Source organism: Uloborus diversus, chromosome 4 (assembly GCF_026930045.1).
Source record: "Uloborus diversus isolate 005 chromosome 4, Udiv.v.3.1, whole genome shotgun sequence".
Lineage (NCBI taxonomy): Eukaryota > Metazoa > Arthropoda > Arachnida > Araneae > Uloboridae > Uloborus > Uloborus diversus.
In genome coordinates, this window is record NC_072734.1 from 137020656 (window position 1) to 137046320 (window position 25665).

At 34.1% G+C, this 25665-nt stretch overlaps 1 protein-coding gene across 1 annotated transcript; it reads left to right on the forward strand.

Annotated features, from left to right (window-relative positions):
- Positions 1-9660: 9660 nt before the first annotated feature.
- On the forward strand, positions 9661-24585 carry LOC129220515 (ion transport peptide-like). Its single transcript, XM_054854942.1, has 3 exons — positions 9661-9710; positions 18365-18556; positions 24360-24585. The coding sequence occupies exons 1-3, from the start codon at positions 9700-9702 to the stop codon at positions 24466-24468; spliced, it is 312 nt and encodes a 103-aa protein (XP_054710917.1). The 5' UTR covers positions 9661-9699; the 3' UTR covers positions 24469-24585.
- The last annotated feature ends 1080 nt before the right edge of the window (positions 24586-25665 follow it).

The window sequence follows — 25665 nt, forward strand, 5'->3', positions numbered from 1 at the left end:
ACATGTTATCATGACTTTAAAAGTCATTCAATATCAATTTTGTTTTCTTAAATTTATAATTTATTACCAACCAAAAGTACATATAAATTTACCCATGAATTGCAAATTTTACGCAGTAAACTTCACAGATATATCCGAGTTAATTTAAAATCCCTTTATTTGAAAATATGCAAGAATTCACACAACATACGAGATGCAGCCTAAAAAATCCTCGTAGTGATTAAAACTGACTTATCCGTTACCGAAAAATTAATTTTTCGTTAAAGACAAAAGTATACTTTAATGTTTCGCATAATTCCGAATGACAAATGAGTTACAAATTAAGAAGATGCGAAATCTATTTTCTGTTTTGAAATTACCTCCACAGTAGTTAATTTCGCATAGAAAAATGATTTTGAGGATTTTTTTTTTTTAATTTTAAATTGAAAAAAAAAAAATCTTTCACTGAAAGTACTATTTTAAAACAGAAAAGTCCCAGAAAATTGCGGAAAACGAACCGATAGTATGCTTATGTGATGCGCGGTGGAAAGTTCTTGCCCTACAAATGGCGGACGATCGTTGGTTGAAAAGGAATCACTTTTCTACCACAGGATGATCCATCTAGTTAAGAGAGCGCGAGCGAACCGGTTTCCATGTCTATGAATTTATCATTTCCCTATCATTTACAAACGTTTCAATAAAATATGAACAAAAATTAAGATATTTATAATTCTTACCTTTTATTTTTCTGAATAATTACTCGAAAATTATCTTCATAAGCATACATTAGTTTCTTTTTTCTTTTTCAGGAAATATTAATTACCAGCAAGGTTATTCTTAAGACAGAATAAAATCTTTGACTTTAAAATTCTGCCATGAAAAATAACCTAGCTTGTTTGAAGGTTCAATTTTGCTTTGACCTGAAATAAGAATAAAAATTAAAAAAAAAAAAAAATCATACGCATACACATTCAGTTAGTAAATCTTCATAACAATTAAAATGACGTAGGTTAAACTTGAATATCATGAAAAGTACTTATTTTATTGTTTTGCCGAACTATATTATACTCTCCCATTTCATTCAAAAGTTCATGTTCATTGATTTTTTTTTTTTTTTCATTTTATTATTATGGAAGGAATTTTAATGTATTTTATCCATCAACGAGAAAAGTTCATTCAAAGACACAATTTTATTTCTATGGTAAATTGCACGTGTAATTTGTATGACTAGCAAACTGTTTTTAAATATTGTGCGTTTAAAATTACCATCAAGGCTAAGCAAAGGAACAACACGAAATTCTGAAACAAATTCAAAGCATTCACAAAATTCTCTAGAAAACTGGTTAAAGCATCTATCAAAAAAAAAAAAAAAAAAAAATCAGTTCGAATGCGCAAACATTTTAAGAATTTCGATTCATCGGAGACCCCCCAAATCGGGAGTCCCCCCCCCCCCCGTTAAAAAAAAGAGAAAATTTATTGAAAGAAAGAAAAACAGTTGGAAAAATGAATTGATTTACTTTGGAAGACTTGAACTTGCGAGGATTGAACATTCGCAGTGAGCAAGTACGACACGTGTGAATGTGTATGTGACCCTGGAATGAAAAGAAAATGGCTATGCGCACTCCTCCCTCACCCCTTTCAAATCCTGGGTCTCAACAAGACTGCAGAGGCGGGGGGGGGGAGGGGCTTATGGGAAGCATTTACGCACGCTTCGCAGAACGCGCAAATCAGCAACGAGCTTGCAATGAATGGGCATAAATGTGAAACAGGTTTGAAGGTTAGAAATAAGTTGGGAATACGTTTAGTCGGATATAGGTCGTTGGTTTTAAACCATCCTCCGATGCTTTGAATGATCGAATGAGCGTATGAAAAAAACCAATATCTAACCAAAACATATTTCCAACCATTGCGATGCATTTTCAACCTTTCTCCAACGTAAATCCGATGGTTTGTGCTACCTGGGTAGGTGCAGCCTGAGTGACCTCAGTTCGCGTGAATCGACGCATCCACCAAGCCGTGGCAGTCCCGCAAGCCACGTGTACCTGCATTCTGATGCACGGTCTAGGGAGATTGGGGGCCGCAGATTGGACGCCGTCGATTGAACGCACAGTTTTCGGGCATTGAAAATGTTGAACAGCGCCCAAAACCTGGGCGCTCAACGTTCCCAGCGCTCAATAATATGCCCGGCGCCCAATACGCTCAGCACCCAATTTTCTCGGCACTCAATATGCGAATATGCATGGCGCCCAATGTTTTCGGCACTCAATTGACGACTCCCAATCGACGGCGCCCAATCTTCCCATTTCGCTGATGCATTTTTGAACCATTTCCTGTCGATTGGTTGCAAGTAGCCTGCCATTGCCCCCCCCCCTCCTGTTCCCCACAGCATAGAGGTCAACGCTTGAAATGGCGCCGTGAGTGCCGTGCTAGAACGACTTGGATAACGGAATGGCGGAACATCGAGTTCTCAGATGAATCGCGTTTCTGTTTTTCCGGTGATATCCGCCGCTTACAAGATTGGCGTCGACGTGGAGACATGTCTAATCCGGCAGCAACTGTGGAGCACCCCACCACTCGACAACGTTTGGGGCGCAATCAGGGGCGTGCACAGAAATTTTGGGGCCCGTCACAAATGACTTTTACAGATCCCCTCCATATTGTTTACACCTAAGTCCCTATATATATTTCATCTTTCATTTAAAAAATCTCGGGTCCCTTTCAGGCTTGGGTCCGGGCAAACAGGTGTCCTCCGTTGGAAAGTGACTTATTTACGTCTTTGGATCCTCGTGGAGTGAAACGCACAAAAAGTAAATCAGACGCCTGTTCTCATTGATATGTAACTGTATACCATTTTTTGTGAAAATCTTCTGTTGTGATTAATTTGAGACATCGTTCTCAGGTTTGAGGCGAAAAACGTTTGATTGCGCCACTCTCTTAACTCAATTGGTGTCAAGATCGAATCAGAATCAGTTCCCATTGAGGTCCAGTTGTACACCAATTTTTTCGGAATCTTTGTTACATCGTTTCTTGGGATGTAGCTGTCCAAAAACAGTCCAAATAGGTTCAGTTTTTACACCTTAAAACGTTTAAATCGATAAAAATTCGAAAACATTCCCATATCCTATACTTTATTTAATACTAGCTGCATTGCCCGGTCGACCTAGAACATAAAAGTTATGTCAAGTGCGCATGTTCAACAATAAGGCTTCAATTAGAGAAAAAAAATATTATAAAATTTTCCGCAAAAATAATCATTCTTAAAGAAAAAAAACGCGGCAAATCAAAAATTTCCGAATAAATTAAAGGCATTCCCCCATACAACTAAAATCCTTGATTATCTTCTGCTGGCAGAACAAAAAAGGAAAAAAAAAGAGAGGAAAAGAAGAAGAAGATAAATTGCCAAATAATAATCAAAAGTAGAAATTTACTTTAAAACAAAAACAAAATTTTATTTAGTCATATTCGAACATAGCATCGCACATATATTCTCTGTTTTTTTTTTATATATATATAGATTTAGGATTTAAAAAAAGTAAAATTGTCTCTGACGAGGGATCAAGGGATTCCCAAATTTGAGTATCTGAGAATCCTTTTTTGCCCTACTACTGACGAGTTGAGGGCTTCGCGCATTTTCACAAATCGTAAATTTTACGAAGGTGTGTTTAGCTAACTGTATCTCAATTTTTTTCTAGTATGCGTGAGATGGAGTCAAGCAACCAAACTTTTCTGGAGGAGTCAAATCAAGAAAAGGAAGGCGCCGAATCTGAAGTTGAAGAGATAATTTCTTACCTTAATAAGAAAAGGCAGGGAGACGAAAGAATGTTGATGGAGTTCAGAGAGAGCGTGCATAGTAGGGTAAATTTACGTTTTATGCAATTAATTAAAAAAGAAATGGATGATATCGGCAGTCTTTCGTTAAGGTAGTAGTGCGTCATATAATGGAAGTTTATTGAAGTATAACAAGAAGTTCCGTCTAGAACTAAACGAGCCTACTTTCCCGTGTATACCCATATCTACTTTCTAGTATCTGATCAATATTCTCAAAAAGAGCTAAAATCGCAAATTCTTTCAAGCATAATTTTTTATTACTCGTCTAAAAAATTAGATGCGTAAAAATAAATAAATAAATAACATCACCTTTCAACCAAAGCAGCTAATACACTTTTTTCCATAAAAAAATATTTAACCGCTTTCAAAAAGAAAAAAAAGGATAAAAGTAATATGCTCTTAAATTAAATACAACATTAAAAATAAATTAAAAAAATAATTTGAATTTTGACATCTTGAATTCAAATTATGTTTTTCGCAATCACGAGTGTGTGTATGTAGGCGTGTGTGTTTGTGTGTCGGGGGTATGTGTGTTTGTGTGTAGGGGGTATGTGTAGTGTGTGTAGGAATGTGTGTTTGTGTCTTTGTGCTGGCATAAGTGTGTGGGTAAGTGTGTGTATGAATGTGTGTGTGTGGGGGGGGGGGTGCGTGTATGTGTTTGTAGGCATATGTGTTTGTGTCTGTGTGCAGGCATGAATGTGTGGATAGTTGTGTGTATGTGTGTGTGTATGTTTTTGTGTGTGTATGTGTAGGTGTCTGTATGTATGCATGTGTGTATGTGTTTGTGTGTGTGTATTTGTTTGTGTATGTGTGTAGGTGTTTGTGTGTGTGTATGTGTGCGTGTGTGTGTAGTTGTGTATGTGTGCGTGTGTGTGTAGTTGTGTATGTGTGCGTGTGTGTGTGTGTAGTTGTGTATGTGTGCGTGTGTGTGTAGTTGTGTATGTATGTGCGTGTGTGTAGGACATGGATGCAACCTGGAGACGGCTTTCGCTAGAGGAGCAGCATCGTGAGGAGCCGGTCGACGGTGATGGTGCGGAGGGTGGTGGTGGGAAAGTAAAATGATAGCACGCCAAAAGCAGTCAAATGAAAGCAATAAGCAATCATGATTGCTCAAAAAAAATCGTTTGATTTTCCCCTAATGCCAAAAATTAATCTTTTAAATGAATTAATGTACTTTCCAAAATAAATAAAAAAGAAAAATAATTTTCATTGTCAAAAATTAAAAAAAAATCGTCTGCGCATATCTTTGCGTAGAAGCATAAAAGACTTCGAGTTTATCCGCCGAAAACTGAATACATAAATTAAAACTTTAGAGTGAAAATAAAAACAAGTCATATTAACAATTATTATTTCACAGTTAAAACCATGTCTGCGGAGTCAGAGCCGATCTCATTTTGGAATAAAAGAATCAGATTCGGGAGCCGAAGGTATTTAATTCAAAGACTCGGAGTTGAAATCGATCATTTCCCTAAGAGTCCGCAACTCTGCCAATGTTTGCGGAATCGGAGTCTAACTTATTTTGAAATAAAGGAGTCGGAGTCGAACATCCAAGAATCGGAGTCAGTAATTTTTCCTCCGTGTATAAATTGGCAGAGTTACGAAGTCAGAATCGAAGTCGGGGAGTCGGAGTTCGACTAATTGTCGCGCACAGGAGTCGGAGTTGGAGTCGGGCGCCCCAAAATTCTCGGAGTCAGAGTCGGGAGTTTGTCATCAAGAGCTATTTCCAACAAAATGTGTTTGAATTAAATCCGCCTTCATGTGTGGAATCTACATTGACTTTCAGTTTCCCCGAAAGAGCTAATGTTATGTTTTTTTTGAACTGTTCAAAATTGAACGAAAAATTGTTCAAATCAAAAAGTGAACTATAGAAATGAGGTGTCCTCGCCGAGATCTTTCGAACAAAAAAAAAAAAAAAGGAAAGAAAGAAACAGAGAGCTTCTCAAAAGAAGGCTGTTGAGACATTAAATACTTTCATTGGCAAGTATACATTCTGAAATCTTTGAACATTTATAAGATTATATTATTTCTATCAAATGATATTTTTTCCTTTATTGAGTAAAATAAACTTCTTTAAAATGATAATTGGTGTCCCAAACTATTATCTATTGCTGCAGAAAAAGAAAGCTCAAAATGTTAAGGGTCCCAAGTTAGGGCTGGGATTCCCTAACTTGGGACACTGAACATTTTTTTGTTTTATTTTTAACTAGTGGTACCCGCACGTCTTCGCCCGTAATAGAAAATTTAAAAGGTCTTTTGGTTCGCCTGTATATTTACAACTAATGTATGGTGAATTTTCTCGCCAATTGGCTTGTACCCATGTTACGGTTCCACGTTATGATAATTTCGTATCTCGCCAGTTGACTTGTGCCCGTGTTACGGTTCCACGTTATGATAATTTCGTAATTTACTCGTCCATCTTATGATAATTTTGTTCTTAAAATTGGAATAGAAAAAGAACCACATCGAATTTTCGAAAAATCGCTTCGAGGTGCACACCCCCATGCTACAAAATAACTTTGTGCCAAATTTCATGAAAATCGGCCGAACGATCTAGGCGCTATGCGCATCACAGAGATCCAGACATCCTCCGGACATCCAGACCAGACAGACAGACTTTCAGCTTTATTATTAGTAAAGAAGGGACATATCTACACATCTGCACCTTGTCCTGAGGTGAAGTACGAAGGCATATCCTATAAATAGACTACTTCGTTCGAATGGAAAACATATGATCAAGATGCTACTAAAGGTAAAAGTTCAAAACTGTCCCAAGAATGGGCACATGACTGTACGCAACATTAAACAAGTTGTTGGAAAGGCATTAAAAATTACGACATGACTTACTTATTTCGTTCTAGTAGTTGCTTAAGAAACTACTCAATTTATACTGCTTTCCCGCTCTTGCAGAATGATATGTGATTTACACATTCCTCTCATGCGATATAGAAATCCGAATTACAATTTAATCCCGTTACAACAAATTTCAGGGGACCGCAAATTTTGTTCGCTGTAACGGAAATTTCGTTGTAACGGAATTCAAGCAATGTAACAGCAATTACATTGGGGCTGAAAATTTATTTCGTTGAAACGGAAATTTCGTTGTATTGGCATTCGTTGTAACGGGATTTCATTGTTTAACCAAATCAATCCCAAAATTCAACCGCTGAGCAAACCAGTATTCTGCAAGATGGTGAGGCATTTTCACAAACTTCTGTGGTAGTCTTTCTTCGTGCTTTGACAATGATGTAAGAGTCAAAACGATAAGAACATTTTTTCGCACAGAAAAGCTAAATTTTATTAGCTTTATGGTTCTGAAATTAAAATTTGAAAGGTTCTTACTTACATCCGTACACACTGCTCTCTATTTTATTTCTATAGATTAATATTGTTTACAATTATCTACATAAAAGCGTTAATCCATCCTTTTCATTTCACTTTCTTTCTCTTTCAGACGCACAACTCTTTAAAATCATTGCGAAAATCTTTGGAACTGTCCTCGATGACAAATTCATCACTGATGTCTGAAAAATGTGAAGAACTTGAAATTGCCTTGCAGCATTTGTCGAAATTTGATGCAAAATAATTTGATGCAACAAAGAAAATATTTTTTGTGGCGATTAACTTAGAAATTTAATGTAAATTATTTTGAGTTACTTTTTTTTTCATTCGCTGATATCAATAAACCTTTTTTCCCCAATTTTACTTATTTTAAGTTTTTCAAAAGTTATTTCAGATAAATAGGTTATATGGGCGACTTTCAAAACGATTGACAGTTTTGTGTCCTGACTTTTTCCGTTCAGTTTAATGTTGATAAAATTATTTTTTTTGGCATTGCAGAAACAAGTAGTAAAGCATTGTTTTACATTAAATTCATGCATTCAGTGCCTTTTTTCATGATCGTAAATGAATAAGCCTTTTTCTGTTACTTTAGTTAGCTAGTAGTGGAAATTTCCTTGTCCCTGACTAGAAAGTTAGCATAAACTTTATCTTTTTTGTACGCTTTCAAGCAGCTTTTTTATTTTTTGTGCATTAAAGAAAGAAGTAGTATTTGATAGTTAAACATAGCTGAAATGAATTTTACTGAACTGCTTATCAAACATTTAAAAATTTTAATGCAGTTTGTATCTTTAAGTGCAACTCAAGAGTGTTACCCTAGGGAATTAAATATTTTTTTATGAGCAAAATATTTCTTTATCGTAATTAGCAACAGTGTTAGGGAAACCATATTTGTTTCTTCTTAGAAGGTGTAAGACTAAAAATGGATATATTTCTTCCTTATATGTTGTATATTGAAATGTACAATTCAATGTGAAGAGTATTTTAATAATCTGTCATGAGTGTTACCCATTTATTTTTATTTCTATTTATTTATTTTTTTAAGTATAGAAATATGCAATTAGGCATAAATATATTTTGTGTTAAGGAAACAAGAGACCTAATAAAATTTTCTTCAAAAACACCGATAGAATTTATTCCAGCAAAGAATTCGTCTATAAATCTCATGAGTGTTACCGTTCATGAGTGTTACTTTGAGCAGGTAACATTTCGTGAGAAGGGAGCAACACTCATGATAAAAGAGACCCAAATAATGAGTAGATCCATAGTTATATTGTATTACCTCTAACCCGTATCTTTATCAAAAAAATATATATTTTCACATTTATTAAAAAGTGAGAGATTTGGCTGTAATATCTTAGAGAAATTACAGTCAAAACTCTGCAATAAATCATTTCATGAGTCCATCTTTCATGAGTGTTACAGTCTCTCATGGGTGTTACTATAGCTAAAATTCAGCATTTGCATTAATAAACTTTTTCTTTAATCTTTAAAAATTGGTTTCAATATTGAAAATTTTTTTTAGCTATTCATGGTAATTGCAAAGAAAACATTTGATGTTTAATTTAATATGTTTTTATCGTTAACTTTACCCTTTATTTAGGAAACAAAGTAACACTTACAAGAAAAAGTTATACAAATACTTAAAGTTTCTTAAATAAATAAATATTTATATCATTTTGACTTATTACTGAGTATTTAATCAAGATTTGTTAAATTATTTATTTTCAGAAAAGAAATTACAGAATGTTTTATAGAGGTAACACTCATGAAAAAAAAAACAGTGACTTGCCAAGAAGTTTTTTGGAATTTCTAAAACCTAAGCAAATCAACTTACAAATAATCACCTGGTTAGAAAGCTATAAATTGTATGGAATTTAATCCCTAGGAAAGTTTTAATGTTTATAACAACAAAAATTTTCAAATTGTGTCGAACCTGATGTGTCAATGCATTTGAAAATCACTCGTATACTTTACAGGATTCATTGTTTGCGAATGGATGAAGATTATTTTTGAATACCATTTCAAAAAAGGAATTGTTTTTATCCCATGGGCATATTTTAAACGTTCCAGAATTTTTAAAGAAAACCTTCTACTAGGGTATTATTCAATTAGTCCGTTATCTTTATTACATAGTTACTCAGTTTCAAGTTATCTTTAAAGTTTTGGAGAAAGTTGAATATTTGTTCATAATGCGTTCCCGTTGCGGAAAAGACTAAATTCATATCATACTATCACATAAATAACATAAATAACGTAGTACATAATAAATCGAGGGAGTTATCCGACCCATGATAGTTCGCCAAGGGACAACGTCTCCAACTTATTGTAAGAAATCGTGATCAAGTTGTCGATCGGTCATAATAAGCAGTTAAGAACAATTGCTGGTAGCTATACCCCAGCGATCGACTCGCACAAACAAATCTCAACACTGCTGAAACGTGATTTGTTTGCCGGTTGAGGATAGAGTTCAAGGGAATAAATACTGCTTATAAATACGAGAGGCAAACCCTTTTCTTAGCAGATAAGCTAAAGACATCATCGCTGTTTCACATCATGATGAAAATGTAAGTATCATTTCTAAAATGTTCCAAGTTGGTATTTCACATCACACCCTTGCAAGGCGAGTGACCCAGTCAAAGAATCAGCAACGGAGAAACCACGGTCTTGTGCAATAGTAGTTTTAAGCGATTTAGTATCAATTTTTACAGTATGAGCAAAAAAAAAAGAAAGCAATGGGATGTTAGCGGGTTAGTTTTTGCTGTCTTAATTAATAATAGATACTTTAAGTTCGAAAAGTTTTCACTTAAATTATGAAATTTTTCGTTGTGTCACGATTGATTATACCTTTTTGTACCACCAGTTATGTAAGCTAACTCTGTGCAAGTTTTGTGGCAAGAAAGAGCATTAAATTTAGATTTAAAAGTAATAGATAGTATACGTTTTTTTCTTTCCAAATTTTGAGTTGTGTCACTTTTCATGCTGGAATGCGATATGGGGCAGTGAGAATGAGGCGTAAGTGGACTTTTTCAGTTTTAAGGGAAACGCGTGCAAAAAGTTCAAACCCTACATGGGCTTTCATTGAAAGGTTTTTGTAAATCATACTGTATAGAAGCACCCCCCCTTCCATGAATGCTACTACCATCTCCCGCCCCAAAACTATGGCTGCGGGAGTCGGAAGGAAAATGGCCGACTCCGACTCCTGGATTTTGAAACGTCCGACTCCAACTCCGGATTTTTATTTATTTATTTAATTACATTTTTTCAATTTCCTCTCTCATGAGCAGGGCCTGATTACCGCACAGGCCTACTAGGCATGGGCCCCCTCTTCCTAAGGGGCCCCAAATTACTTAAAAAATTATGCATAGCATTACAACTATACATAAAATACACACATTTATAAAATAATAGCCTTCAGGGGGCCTCCAAATTATTGTGAGCTTTGGGCCTCACTTTAAGTTAGTCAGGCCCTGCTCATGAGTAGGGGTGGGGGACCTCTAAACAGAGACTGAAATATTAACTCCTTTTCATGAAGTTTTCGCGTTATATTTATTGTAAACAAAGATGCATACAACGATAGAAATTCACTTTGAAAATCAAATTTTCCAATAGTTACAGTTTTAAAAGCGAGATTACTTCAAAATCCCATTTTTTAAAGGAATTGAAAAGGATTAATTTGCTCCCCTTTAATGTTTAACAAATAGATGTTGATCAAATCTTGTGCTTGTAGTTTTTGAAAGCTATAACTTGAAGCTTTTGGGGGGGGGGGGGGAACTTTTTTGCGAAGTCAAAAAAATCTTTCTTGAGAGGGAGAGGTTCGCTCCGGGTGATACCCATCTGGTGGGTGACACCCCAAGTTAATATCATATTTCATAAAAAAATATAAATGTTTTAATTTTGTGGGAAAAAATCCACAATAAATCTTAAATTACATTTCATCTATAAAATTTATGCGTAAATAGGGCATTATATTACGAACAGAGGCCGGGTACATGTACGTCTTGAGCAAATTTTACACAAAATGCAGCGGTAAACAGCTTCCACGAAGCGCTTTTACTGTACCTATATCTCTTCTTCGCTCAATTTTTAATTTTAGTTTTATTGGCTACTTTAGAATTTATTTTAATATGAAAATTTTAAGAGTAACTGAACTCATTGAGTGTTGCAACTAAGCAAGAAATCATATACTTATTTTATTTCATGCATTTTAGTGAGAACCAAGCTTATAGACATAGTCTTTAGATTTAAAAATCAGGTAGTATATTTTATCGGATCTTTTGGATTTGTGCTTTCGCGCCAACACTTAGATTTGAATTTATTAAACACCCTCAGAAATTTCTTCCCAAGCTTCGGATCCTGACTTTCTCAAGGGATTCATTCCTTTTACTATTTAACTGAGATGGAAGTACAAAATTGATTATTATTTTTATTTGAAAGTGATTACTTTAAATGTTAGGCAACAAAACTGTTTGCTGACAGTTGCTTTTAGTTTAAAAAAAAAAAAAAAGCAAACTAGCGAATCGGTGAAAGTAGCTATTTCAGAAAGGAGTCATTCCATTTCAAATCAGGCAGGCAGGTATGAAAAGTGTCATATGACCATCACCGATTTTTTTGAAAAAAATACAGTAGTTACAACTAAGGTACATATGTACTATCCCAAAAGGATTTTGCAAGAAAAAATTTTTTTTCTTCAGTTACAGCCTATTAAAATTCTGCACAAAATCCGCCATTTTGGAAAAAACCGGCAAAACACTCCATTTGAAATGGACACTATTTCAAAAGTATTTAACCTATTCGAATAATTCTTTTTTCTAAAAATAAATAAGGACCCATATATCCTCTAGACATCATTTTTGAAAGTTTAGTTAGGTTTTTTGATAAAGAAAAAAATTCATTTTTGCGGCCACAAAACTGCATTTTTACCAATTTTATGATTTTTTTTCTCCATGAAAAAAAAGTTTTTTTTACTAAACGGAGATGGCAGTCTAAAGCCCTTATATGATAGTTTCATAACATATTTTATTAGAATCCTTGAGTGCATACAGCCTCGTAAATAAAATTTGAAATTTTGAAAATTTTCAAAAATTAGCGATTTTTGAAGTGATTTTACTCAAAAAACCCATTTTTTAAAAATCTAAAAATTTGCTCATTTGTACCCCATATAATGCTTAACTAGTGGATAGACACCGCATCCGGTATTTTTTCCCATAAAATGTTTTATGATTTTTTGAAAGTGACCTTATCGCCCATGGCATGCTTGTAAAATAAAAATGTCTAATAATTTCAGTCACTGAAGATCTGATTATATTAATGCCTAATAGCTACAAAAACGGTGCACTTTATCAGGAACAACTAAAATCTTACTGACTTTTAATAATATATCAGTAACAGACTGCTTTTGATGATCCAGTCAATTCGTCTTTTCGTAAGACTCTTGTGTGTAGTTTATAGGTAGAAGAGCCTTTGGTGATTATATTAATGACTAGCTATGATAATGATGTACTTTATCAGTAACAGTTAAAATCTTTCCTTTTTTAAAAAATAAATATTAGTTTATTTCGTCTCCAAAGCTATGCATTCACCGTTACTTTCATATGCAGCAACAAATCCTATTTTTTCTCTTTCAATAGTCATTCTCTTCAACTCAATTACACGACAGGGGAAATCATCAAAGGGAAGAACAATACAATGCATTTAAAACGATTAATTTTAATTTCGTGCTTTGGTTGTCATTGGCGAATGTTGTCACATAATTTTTGGATCCTACCTCGTATGATTACTTTTATACGTAAGAATATTTATACTAAATTCAAACCGTTAAACTCACTTGTAGTTTAAGAATTTAAAAAGCCCACCTGTTTTATGAGAGAAGTAATCAATTGAACATGGTTGTAAGTTGAGGTAACCAAACAGATCTCACTAAAGGTGACTATTATAGCCAGGGATCCAATTTCTAACAAAAGAAGTGCAGGATCCCTATAGTCTTCAGAACTTGTTTTAATGCTTCAGTGGCCTGAATTCGGTCAAAAATACAAAAAATCGAGTTAAACAAATAAGGAAGTATGGGAGCTCAGCTCCCATAACAATTAGGCGCTGATCAACAGAAAAATATATTTATATAACGAAATACAAAAAGGCGAATTGATTGGGTAATCAGATATTTTGAAAAAAACTGCTGGGTTTTATTCAGAATGGCATAGGAATGATGTGAAAAAAAATTGGACTTCATATTCGAATTCAGTTTTGCGTTATTTTGGTTTTACTACAAAATTTCAAGGTGTACGAACGCTTTTGGGAGCCACTGAATTAGTCATTAATATAATCACCAAAGGCTCTTCTATCTAAAGGCTACACACAGAGTTCTTACAAAAAGACGAATTGACTGGGTCATCAAAAGCGGTTTGATATTGCTATATTATTAAAAGTCAGTAAAATTTTATTTGTTGCTGATAAAGTGCACCATCATTGTAGCTATTAGGCATTAATTCATTAATATGATCAGATTTTCAGTGACTGAAGTTATTAGAAATTTTTATTTTACATGCATGCCATGGGCGATAAGGTCACTTTAAAAAAATCATAAAACATTTTATCGGAAAAAATACTGGATGCGGTGTCTATCCACTTGTTAAGCATTATATGGGGTTCAAGTGAGCCAATTTTTAGATTTTTAAAAAATGGTTTTTTTGAGTAAAATCACTTCAAAAATCGCTAATTTTTGAAAACTTTCAAAATTTCACATTTTATTTCCGAGGCTGTATGCATCCAAGGATTCTAATAAAATATATTATGAAACTATCATATAACGGCTTTAGACTGCCATCTCCGTTTAGTAAAAAAAAAACATTTTTTCATGGAGAAAAAAAATCATGAAATCGGTAAAAATGCAGTTTTTTCGCGGCAAAAATGAATTTTTTTCTTTATTAAAAAATCTAACTAAACTTTCAAAAATGATGTCTAGAGGATATATGGGTCCTTATTTATTTTTAGAAAAAAGAATTATTCGAATAGGTTAAATACTTTTGAAATAGTGTCCATTTCAAATGGAGTGTTTTGCCGGTTTTTTCCAAAATGGCTGATTTTGTGCAGAATTTTAATAGGCTGTAACTGAAGAAAAAAAATTTTTTCTTGCAAAATCCTTTTGGGATATTTCATATGTCGCTTAGTGTTAACTACTGTAATTTTTTCAAAAAAATCGGTGATGGTCATGTGACAGACCCTGCCTGATCTGAAATGGAATGGCTCAAAGTGAAAGTTCGATAAATAAAAAAGCCAATTAGTTGCCAATGGCAGTTATTCTCGTATTAGTAGGTCTTTGTACATAAATCGAACCAATTTGTAAACAGTTTCTTTAAAAAATGTAAGGAGAGTAAGTGAAAATTGGAGGAAAAAATGAGAGTCGGAGTCGGTATGTTTTCTAACGACTCCGAGTCTCAACTCCGACTCCACAGCTCTGCCCAAAACCGAGTACCATTCGCATTAGTACTATTCGTATTAGTAATCTCTAACTTTTAACTTCGGCATTCTTGGTGCTTCATGTGCTTTTTGTTCAATACATATGAGGCAGTGAGAAGCAAAGGGATGTAACTAACTTACAAGCTTTGTACCGTAAAGGGGAGCTACTTGAGCCTTCAGGGGATACTTGAACCCATGAGAAAAAAAAGTGTTTAAAATCCGTCCTGGTCCTATAAAACTCAATCTATAGACTTAAAAAACTTTCTCCATGACCGGTAGCAGTACTAGTAGAGGCTGGAGCATGAAGCAAAGTGTCTGATTGAGGTTATGATTGCAAGTTGTCTAAATAGTTGTTTTTAGTGTCTGCAAACTTTCACATGTAAGTTAATGAAACATCTGATACCAACAAGGTCAATATAGTTTTATGTTTGCAGTCTATTTCTTAGTTAAATAACAGTGTTTTAAGGTTATAGCTATATAATTAGCACAGTAACTAATATAAGTTAATAAAAGTGCACTGGTTGCCAGTTCACTGGTTTGGACACTAAAATATGTTGAACTTGGTTGAAATTATTTCCCATAGCTTTATAATGAGTTATAGTATGGCTCTCGTTAGTTGACCTATGAGCAATACTTACTTCGTTTAGGCTTTCGGGGGATATAAAATAGTGATTGGTGCTGAATTGGGTTGTTTCCTATTTTTCAAAAATATTTTTTTCATATAAGAGCATGGTCAAAAACATAGGAAATGTTACTTTTTTTTTCTTAATTTTGACTTATTTTCTCTCTGACAGTCACAAGTGAGTAAATCGCTAGGGTTACCAGAATAAAATTTCAGGACACTGCCCAACTTCGCTATATATATGAATATTTTATTTAACTAACAATTCTTACTCCGCTAGTAAATTGCTCGAGGCGAAAAAAATCGTTAACAGGCGATATTTTGCCAGAAAAGACAACCACACCCTCCGATTCAAGATATCACTTGTGACGTCATTGAAACATTTTGGTTTAAAAAACAGGCATTTTGAAAAATTAATTAAAAATTAAATGTTAGGAAAATAAAAGTATTTTCTGGGTCCATGGGTACTTTTGTAGTAATTTTGTAAGGTATTCCTGCTCAATTACGCGCCAATAAAACGTCTTTTTTCCATTGAACTCCCGAAAAAGATAGCTAAGCATTTATCATTAAGTCGTAGCTCAATTTATCGCAGAGACACACTATGAGAAAATCTTTCGTTACGAAACCCGTAACGTTCTTGTTCGGTGAATTTCGCAGGAAAGAATGTTTGTTTATTCCTTGTTACTCATAGTTAAGAAAACTATTATAGTCTGGCTCAGTTGCCTTCCGATCGTCTAAGGCTTAAACGAATCAATCCGTCGAAAGAAGGGATAGGTAAGCCGGTTTGAGTTTCAGGATACATTTTCTCAAAAGTTTATTCACATTGAAACTAAACTCACAAATGCTATATATATTGTTTCCAAAAACGGTCAAGCATACTTCAAAATAAAGTTTATCCTCCCCCCCCCCCCCATGTATTAAACTTTTGTACACTACTTATTTTTATTCCCATTCGCAGCAGATAAGTTGCTGTTTGAGATTCATCACTTCATAAAATTTATCAAGTGTCATAAAAGTATATTGTAGCACATTGGGGCAAAGTCCACAGATGAAAATAGCTTGCTACCTTATTTTATGAACAGTGTCCTCACTTTTTAAAATTCTGCCAAAATCTTTATTTAACGAGTTCCAAGGTTTGAATACTTTTAAAAGTACATTCAAAAGCAGAAGCTAAGAATTTAAAGTCATTTTTGGGCCCCCTGTTAATTCTGAGGGGAAGCTCAAGCTTCCTGAGCCTTTTGGGTAATCAGGCCCCGTTGGTATTGTGCCAATCTAAGAACTTCCCCTTTTATCTATCCAAAAGTAAAGAAGCTCTACCAAAGTCAAACATCCTTTTAGCAGACCCAGATCATAAGAAGTCTCCATGTGCAGTAGAATAATTTACATACAGTGGCTCCCAAAAGTGTTCGTACACTTTGAAATTTTTTAGTAAAACCAAAATAACTCGAAACTGAACTCGGATATGAAGTCCAATATTTTTTCACATCATTCCTATGTCATTCTAAATACAATCCATTGGTTTTTTTCAAAACATTGACGGATCTTCTTTTTGAAATGGATCAGAAAACGAAAAGACAGAGAAATAACACGCCACAAAAGTCATCGTACACTCAAATATTTTCGAATAAATTCATGATTAAAATTATCATATGCCGTTTTATTAATATTTTTGCATTGTGTTGACCCTTATAAATCATTTGGCTTTAATTTTTTGTTTATTTATTCTTTAATATTGTGCTTTTATTACTGTAAAATGACTGGTATTCGTAAAACACCGCAAACACCATTAAAAATTTGAATTTTTTTTCCCCACAGTAGTGTAAATTGGTTTGAAAAATGTCTCTAAATTAGTTAATTTATTTGTTTGTATAGTAAAGTGCTTGATAAAATGCCTTAAAGAAAGGAATCGGACCGGAAACAAGGTAAGAAAAGGTCAACCGGCAAAGTTGACAAAACGTGATCGAAGATTTCAAGTTAAAAAATTTATGAAAAATACACATTTGAGTGCTGTAAAAGTTTCTGCAGAGTTAAATGAAACATTTTACATTTAATTTTCACCTTATATTGTTCGCCAAGTTCTTTGATTAGCTGGATTAAATGGGACCTCTTCCCGCTGAAATTTTCTTGGTCGTGCGAAAAACAGGAAACTTACGGTTTTCATCGCAAAATCAATGATAAATAAGCTAAAAACGTTTTAGAATCACGCCTTACTTACAGATAAAAATTAATTCAACATTTTTGGTTAAATTGTTGTATAACTGTAAGGAGAAGAAAAAATTAAGAACTTAATCTTAAGAACTTATTTGGATCAGTTAATCAGGACGTTGGAGATGTTCTAGTGTGAGGGTGCATATCAGCATCAGGACTTGGTAGTTTGTAATTTTTTGATGAAATAATGAATCAAGTTGTTCCTTTAAATATTTTAAAAACCAATTTTAAACTCTTAGCCAATAATTTGGTTATCGGAAACAACTTCGTTTTTTATCAAGATAACGATAAGAAGCACACGGTTTTCAACGTTTGCGTCTAATGCCTCGAAAATTGTCCTAAAGTTCAGAAAATACCCCCTCAATCTCCAGATTTTAACTTAATGTAACGTATTTAGAGATATCTGGAAGCTAGATTACGAAAATAGGGCTTTAAAACGAAAATAGAGCTAGAAACAGTAAGACTCGAAGTGTGGTTGAACACTTACTCAGAAATTACGCAAAAAAAAAAGAATGAAATTTATTGCCAGACGTTTAAAAGGTGTTATTAATACTGTATGATATTCTACTAATTAATAACTTAATCAAAAGTTAAATTATTCAATAATATATAGACATTTTATAAAGTGTACGGAGACTTTTGTGACCTAAAATTTCCGGCACTTTTTGGTTTTTGATTTTTAAAAAATTAAGTTTTAATATTAAAAAAAAAAAAAAAGTCATGTAGTTTTAGTGAAAATTGATAATAGATCTTTTAATTAAATACCTATTCTGAAATATTAATTCTAATCAATGGAGAGGGTCCTATTTCAGGAAAGTCGTAGGTGTACGAACACTTTTGGAGCCAATGTAGGTTAACTAGAAACCCTTCTGCCATGGACCCGATGGCCGCCCTTGGTATTCTAAAGTAATTTTCCTATCTTTTGTTCCATTTTAGGATCGTGATTCTGATGATCCTCTCCATATTTGCAACTTGCACAGCGATGCCAGACTCCGAGCCCATCAAGCGCAGCTTCTCCGGCTTAGGTTGCATGGGGGTCTACGACAAAGCCAAATTCGCCCGTCTGGAGCGAGTTTGTGAAGAGTGCTATCAGATGTTTCGGGAATCCGATGTCTATACGGCTTGCAGGTAATTAAATATGGTTTAATGCAGGAACAACCTAAACTGAGTTTTTTTACACATGGTTTCGTACGGCTATACACTTTAAGCGTACTTAGGGCTCTATTCCCGAAAAAATCGGTAGCATTCATTGGGAAAAAATAAAAGGTGGAGAGAGTGAAGACTTTTATTTTTGAAGCAAAGATCCAAAGTCATATGATAGCATTTGATTTAAAGTTTTAGAAGAATTTCTTCTTCAAATTTCTTTTATTAGTTTTGCTCAAAACGTGTGGCCCATTCGTCGTAGTTGAATCGCGTGACTTGGGATTTTTGCCTCAGCTTTTCCTAAGCCAATGATTGGACTCGTTCTCTCCAGTTACCAATTCCTTCTCTTAGGTAGCGTTCCGCATCGGACAGGCATCACAACTCCTCCCTCAAACCGTCTCCGTTTGCGGAGTTTCTATTGTAGAGAAGATTTGTGGCAGTAAGGAGTTATGACGCCAATCCGAAGCAGAATGATTCCGTGCGGGTGCCAGAATAAGCAAGTCTCTCAATTAAAATTAAAACGCAACAAATCAGTCAGCCGATTAAATTCCGAAAGTCTGTGGTACGAATGGAATCTTGAAAAGCATGTTCATTGCTCAATGCTGTGGAAGTGAGACCAGTAAGAATTAATATTCGTCAAAAAAGTGTCGCAATAAAGAACTTAAAATCTGTTCATTCTGAAGGGCCCAGAGCATTGGCAAAAATTTGCAGTTCACCCGTCGAATGAATTTAGACATGAAGATTTATTATTTTTTTAAATGAAGTTAATCGATATATATATATATATATTTTTTAATGTTTAGGCTGAATTTTATTGATTTTTATAACCTAGGGCATTTTAAAATTTTTTTTAACTCTTGGTGGTCTGTTAGTCTTTATTTGCTACATTCTGCTTTACTCTTTTATGAACCATGTGTCCCCTAAGTTCAAAATTTATATCACAAACCATCAACTACTAATAATTTATGCGTTCACATTTTTCTTTTTTCTTTTATTTTTTGTCATGTTATTGAGAAATCAAAAGCTTTTTGAATTAAACGTTTTAAAAAATATACTGTAGTTTTGTTTTGAAAAGACCGCTAACTTTTACGGTTCTCAAAGGATTAGCGAAGTTCTGCCGCTTTGGAAAGAGATGCTTCATCTTATTAATTCTATACAAATGTAGACGTTTAGCACAATTTTGTTTAAATGCGCTTTCTTTCGCTCATTTTATTACAGCACATATACAGATACTATCAAACTTGTTTTTGTGCCTTTGTGCGGTGCATAGAGATTGCATAAAACAAATTGCTCAAAACTTCACGAACTTTAAAAAATAGTTTTCACAACACAATTAAAATTGTTTTATGCAGTGAATTGGAACCGCATAAAAATATTACTTAGATAATAACTCCAGAGGTGCTCCCCCCTAAGAGCAAGGGTTCACCCCCCTAAATGTTGCAAAGACTCCCTCCCGCCAAAAGCAAGAGCCATCCCCAATTGAAAAATACCCCTCAAAACAACCCCCCTTAAAAATTTCAATGGCGCAGTCTGCGCCATGACCCCCACTAGGATGGACACCCCTGATAACTCAAAACCTTACGAAATAACTATATTTTAAACAAAAGGAAGGCGCGGCAGCTACGTGGAACCTCGCCTATATATCTCATTTTTAAAATATGTTTTACGTGAACATTTTATTTACTATGTTTTTATTACAATACTTTCCAAAATGTATAATCATAATTCTTCGTAGTCTGACAATAGGCTGACCTTCTTGTGGTAAATTGGCTCAAAATCGCATTCGTCAATTGAAGATATTAATATTATCTCGCACTCGAAAAAAAGAAAGATTCGCCCAGTAAAAAATCACACACACACACACACACACACACACAAAGACCACAAAAAACGGGTTCGTATAGTAATTCTGTGACATAATATGAACTACAATATCATGTTTTTTCTGTTGACAGCTGACCAGAAGTTAGGTTTAGGAGTGGTGACTTTTTAACAGTTCTGGAGTCTTCAGAATTTACATTTTTTTGTTCAAATATCGTTTCATATTTCCCATATACATTCTACACTGTAACAAATTTCGGAAACGTTTCTAGATATATCGGAAACGTTTCCGAAACAGTAGGAATCCTTCATCCAATAGCGAATACCTCAATATTCAGAAAGCTTTTTGTTATTTCAAGAAATCTAGAAGCGGAAGTGATGACGCAACGCTTCGAAACCTATATCATCCTTCCAACCCGGGCGCCAATGAGTCGGAAATAACGAGAACTTATTTTTTTCTTATCTATGGTTCCTGCAGTCAGCAACTGTTTAGCATTGGATTACTTGTTATTTCATGTATAGAGAGTAGTAAAATGTGTCGAAACTAATTTTACGCCTTTGCATTTTGGACTGCCCTTGATTTTTTAGACGATGTACGCAGCTATTAAGTTAGTTAATAACCATTTGCTTCTTTATAATTTCCAATGCGACCATAATTAGATATATATTGTGTGTTCAAGCGTGAATAGTTTCAACACCCGTGTTTATACTTAATGAAACGAAACCCTTTGGATTACTTACTTATTCAGTTGTAATGGAGGTACTTAGATTTTCTTCCGCTCATGTTCACTTGTAAGTATTAATGAATATTTTAAAACATGTTGTTATATACATTTATATTTTTGTTGATTTGCATTTGATGAGGCTAAAATTGTAACTGTTTTTGGGTTTATCGAATTAATTTCAAGTTATCCTACATACCCATGTGCGCGGTGTACTATTTGTTGTAACCAACTGAAACTGATTAATTACGCAAAAGAAATAAGATTTATATTTGAAAAGCAATCACAGAAAAGTTATTTCGAAATACTTGGATGTACATACATTTTGGTTCAAAAAGAAAAAAAAATCAATTGTTTAATTCATTAAAAATATGGTAATGCAAATATTTTCTAGTATTGTAATATGCTTCACAAAAAATGTGCCAGTATTATCTTTTTTTATTATAATTTATTCATTCATTTAAAAATATTTATACCATTAGAAAATGACCATACTATCTATTAGAAAGAACATAGTTATGCAATTAATTCATCTGCTTATTCATTTTGTTAAATGTGGTTAACAATAAAAAAAATTCCTTGACATTAGTTGTTCCGAAAATAACATTTCCTTCGTGGATATACTAGTTTAATGTAGGACTGTCAGGAGGGACGAGTCAGTGGCAAAATTGGAACAGCTGCATTTATATGCGGAAATAAAAAGTAATATTATTTCATGTCATCGTTTTAAAAGTGATCATTTTTTAAGGGGGGGGGGGCGCTTTATATCATTTTTATGGGTGCACTATCACTCTTATGGTGTGGGGGGGGGGGGGGGGGACTCTCGTATATATGAAATGTAATAATCATGTAATAGAGTTCAATGTTTTAATAAATAAAATATATAATGCATTTTGCGCACACTCTAAAAATAAAATCAGTAACCTATTTTGATTAAGTATCTATATTTGTCATAAACTGGAAAAGGGCAAGAACAGAAGAATAAACCCGAATGGTTCCAGCAGGGAGACTTTGGTGTCATATTTAAATTCAGCAATTTCTCTGTTGGTACTTTTCGGTACACTTTGTTCGTCAAAGAAATTGACTTGACGTGAACGAATTTCGGAACGCAAAGTGTAGGTAAGTTCTGTCAAATTTTATCCGAAAATAAAAGCTATCAAGTTTGATACAAGATATGTTTTTAAGTTCTGCATTAAAAATACAATATGTTGATAATTTTGTCTTGAAAATATTGAGAGAAAAACTGAAGTTTAATATTGTTTAACAAACAATCCCGCTTTTGAGAAAGTACTCCCCTTCCCTCCCCCGACGATTTTGTGATTATGAATGAAACTACTATATTATTTCATAAATTTTCAAAAATTTATAACTGTGCATATGTTATACTGTTAACCATGCTATTTGTCATTAGAAATTCAGGAAAAAAAAATAAAAAATCCACGAATGATTCTAAAATTGCTTGTTTCATTGCTCTTAGATATGAAAGAATTGAAACTGATATGGCATGCAATACTATAGTAAAGAATTATTTTTTAGAAAAAATCACGGAAAAAGGATTCCGAAATTCTCAGAAACGTTTTTGAAAATTGTTTGGAGAATTCCGAAATACTCGGAAACGTTTTCGAAACTTTCATGAACCACAGCTGCACAGAATACTCAGAAACATTTCTGGAAATTACGGAAAGAGGATTCCGAAATACTCAGAAACGTTTCTGAAAATTACAGAATGAGGATTCCAAAATACTCGGAAACATTTCTGGAAATTATAGAAAGAGGATTCCGAAATACTCAGACACGTTTCTGGACATTACAGAAAGAGGATTCCGAAATACTCAGACACGTTTCCGGACATTACAGAAAGAGAATTCCGAAATACTCAGAAACGTTTTTGAAAATTTCATGAACCGCAGCTGCACGATATACTCAGAAACGTTTCCGAATTTTTTTTTACAGTGTACTGAAACTTTTATTTGAACCAAGATAACGCGCGGTAATGCCTTTTAGTAATCCCATAAAAAAATTTCTCATACCGAAAAATCAATCGAACTAATTGCGATTCCATTTCCCCAACAGCCATTCTGTACCCAGAGCCAGACGGAGGTAAGTCACATAATCGCAACTGTATAGGGGATAAGGAAAACTTTTTTCTGGTGCATGCAAGGTATGAGACGCGCGATCTTTTAACCCTGGTTAAACAATTAAAGAGGATTTCTTTTAAGAATGGGGTTGTTTCCTTCAGTCAAAAGTACTACTTTTAGTCTCAGAAATTGATAGAATAAGCAAAAAAAAAGAGAAAAACCATGAACCCAGAAAATACTTTCATTTTCCCAACAGTTTTTTTTAAATTATTTTTTTTTAAATGTTTGATTTTTGAAACAAGGCGTGGTCTTGATGACGTCACAAACAATGCACTTAGCCGCATTTTTCACTGCGTTTACACGTTATGATAATCAAGAAGCGAATTGAAATTGCGCTCTACATTTGCTATCAAACATATCGTTGCCAATACACGTGAGTAAAGATGCGAATTAAATATTTTGCTCCGTGAATGGCAACACAGAATGGCATTTCATCATTTGTGATTCATCGGCAGAAGCGTTAAACAATGAAAGCGCACCGATTAAAGTAATTTTTTAAAAATATTAAACTTAATCAAATTATTTAAAAAATGGTCAGATCCTATGTTTTTAAGCATGCTCTTACAGAAAAAAATACTTCTAAAATTTTGGAAACGATCCCATTACGTTCACATGGCTCAATGCGGAATAGGTTTCTTCATACAATGCACTAAAAAACGAAAAATCGCAATTTTCGGACTTACCGTAGAACTTTAGTCTGGCTCTGAGGTACAGAAATGATGACGAGTGAAGAAAAGTAAATTAAATAAAATACGCATTATAATTAGAACAAAATGAAAATACTTTTTCAATTCGAAGAAAAAATAATTCATTTAAAAGAAATCGAACTCGCTTATAATAAGCACGAAAGGACCACGAAATTTACATACATCCGAATGTTCGTAAAATCATAAAAAAATTATACGTAGCTATTTTATCTTCAAACAGTGCAGAAGAAGTAGTTTTTGCTTTGAACTGTCTTGTTTCTTTCTTCTTTTATTGTTCTTCAATGACTACTCATGAGATCATGTATCAGTAAAGATAAATTGGAGAAATATTGTTTTTAATTTCTAAGTAGTATAATTTTGGAAATAAATATGGCATTCATTTATATTTGTATTTTTTCAGGGCGAATTGTTTCAAGAATGACTTTTTTAACCAATGCATCAGTGCCTTGCTGCTTCAGAAAGATCAACAGCGCCTGGGAAGTATGGTGGAAGAGTTGTATGGAAGATGAAATGGAGAGCATTTTCCCATCAATATTCCCCATTAAACTGTTCAACAACAAGCTTCGTGTAAAATCAAATCATTTTGGGAGGAGTCACTAATAAACCTTTAGCATAAAAACATATAATGTGCGTATTTGTTTATTCTTTCAACGATTTTTAAAGGTCAATTCACCTTCATGATGGTTTTATACCAAAGATAAGAGTGTTTTTCTTGAAGGTTGTCCACAAATGGTGCCATGCTTTGAGGACAGAAGGGGGGTACGGAAATTGTGACAGTTTGTGTCAAGGGGGAGGGAGAGAAAAACTGTAAGTGTGATATCACGCATTTTTTGTTGAAATAAGCTTATGAAAAATACCGTGACGTGTGACAAAGGGGGGGGGGGGAGGGGCAAGGTGAAGTGTGACACTTTGTGCCAGAGGGAGACAAGAATGTTGAAAACTATTGCGATGTCATTTGTGAACAGCCCCTTAGATAGCAAGCTCTCATTACCATGTATACATTCACAAATTTCTTCAACTCATTTATTTTGTATTGGAATGACATCTATAGTTTTGTTCTGATGACTCCGATGAATGAAGGGTTAAAAGGCTCCTTCCCATGAAATCGGGGGGAAGAGGGGAGTCAGTTTGATTTGCCAATAACGTATTGTGGATGGTTATTGGTCATGCGCCAGTTTAAGAATCACCTCTCTTTCTTCCCAAAAATGAATTCAGCTGTGTTCTGCAGTGAAATCGGAAGGCAAGATAAATAATACGAATTTAAATATGAACGATAACAAAAGTTTCAATTGGCGTGTGATGCTTGATCTTGGACGAGCTCATTTATGTTTGGGTTGAAAGAAGAGAAATTTTTAACTTGGCGCAACGTTAATAAATGTCATCGCAACGCAAACGGGCTTTCTGCACCTCAATTTTATGAAATGGCAACGTTTAAGCCTCTACAGATCGGAAGTCAACTTATCATAGTCATACTTTCGTCATCCCAGCTTAGTTTCCAGACATTGAAGGTTTTGTAAAAACACCTGGAGGGGAAAAAAAAGAGAAAAAGGTGCGTTTGAATCAAGGGTTGCAGGTGCGGGTAGGTTTGAGAATCAGGGATGTTAAATTGGTTGTGACATATTCATATTTCAGGCAATCTTTCTGTTGCCTGATGGGAGATTTTATTTATTTATTTTTTTTTTTCTATTTAGAACCAGAAGTAGGAA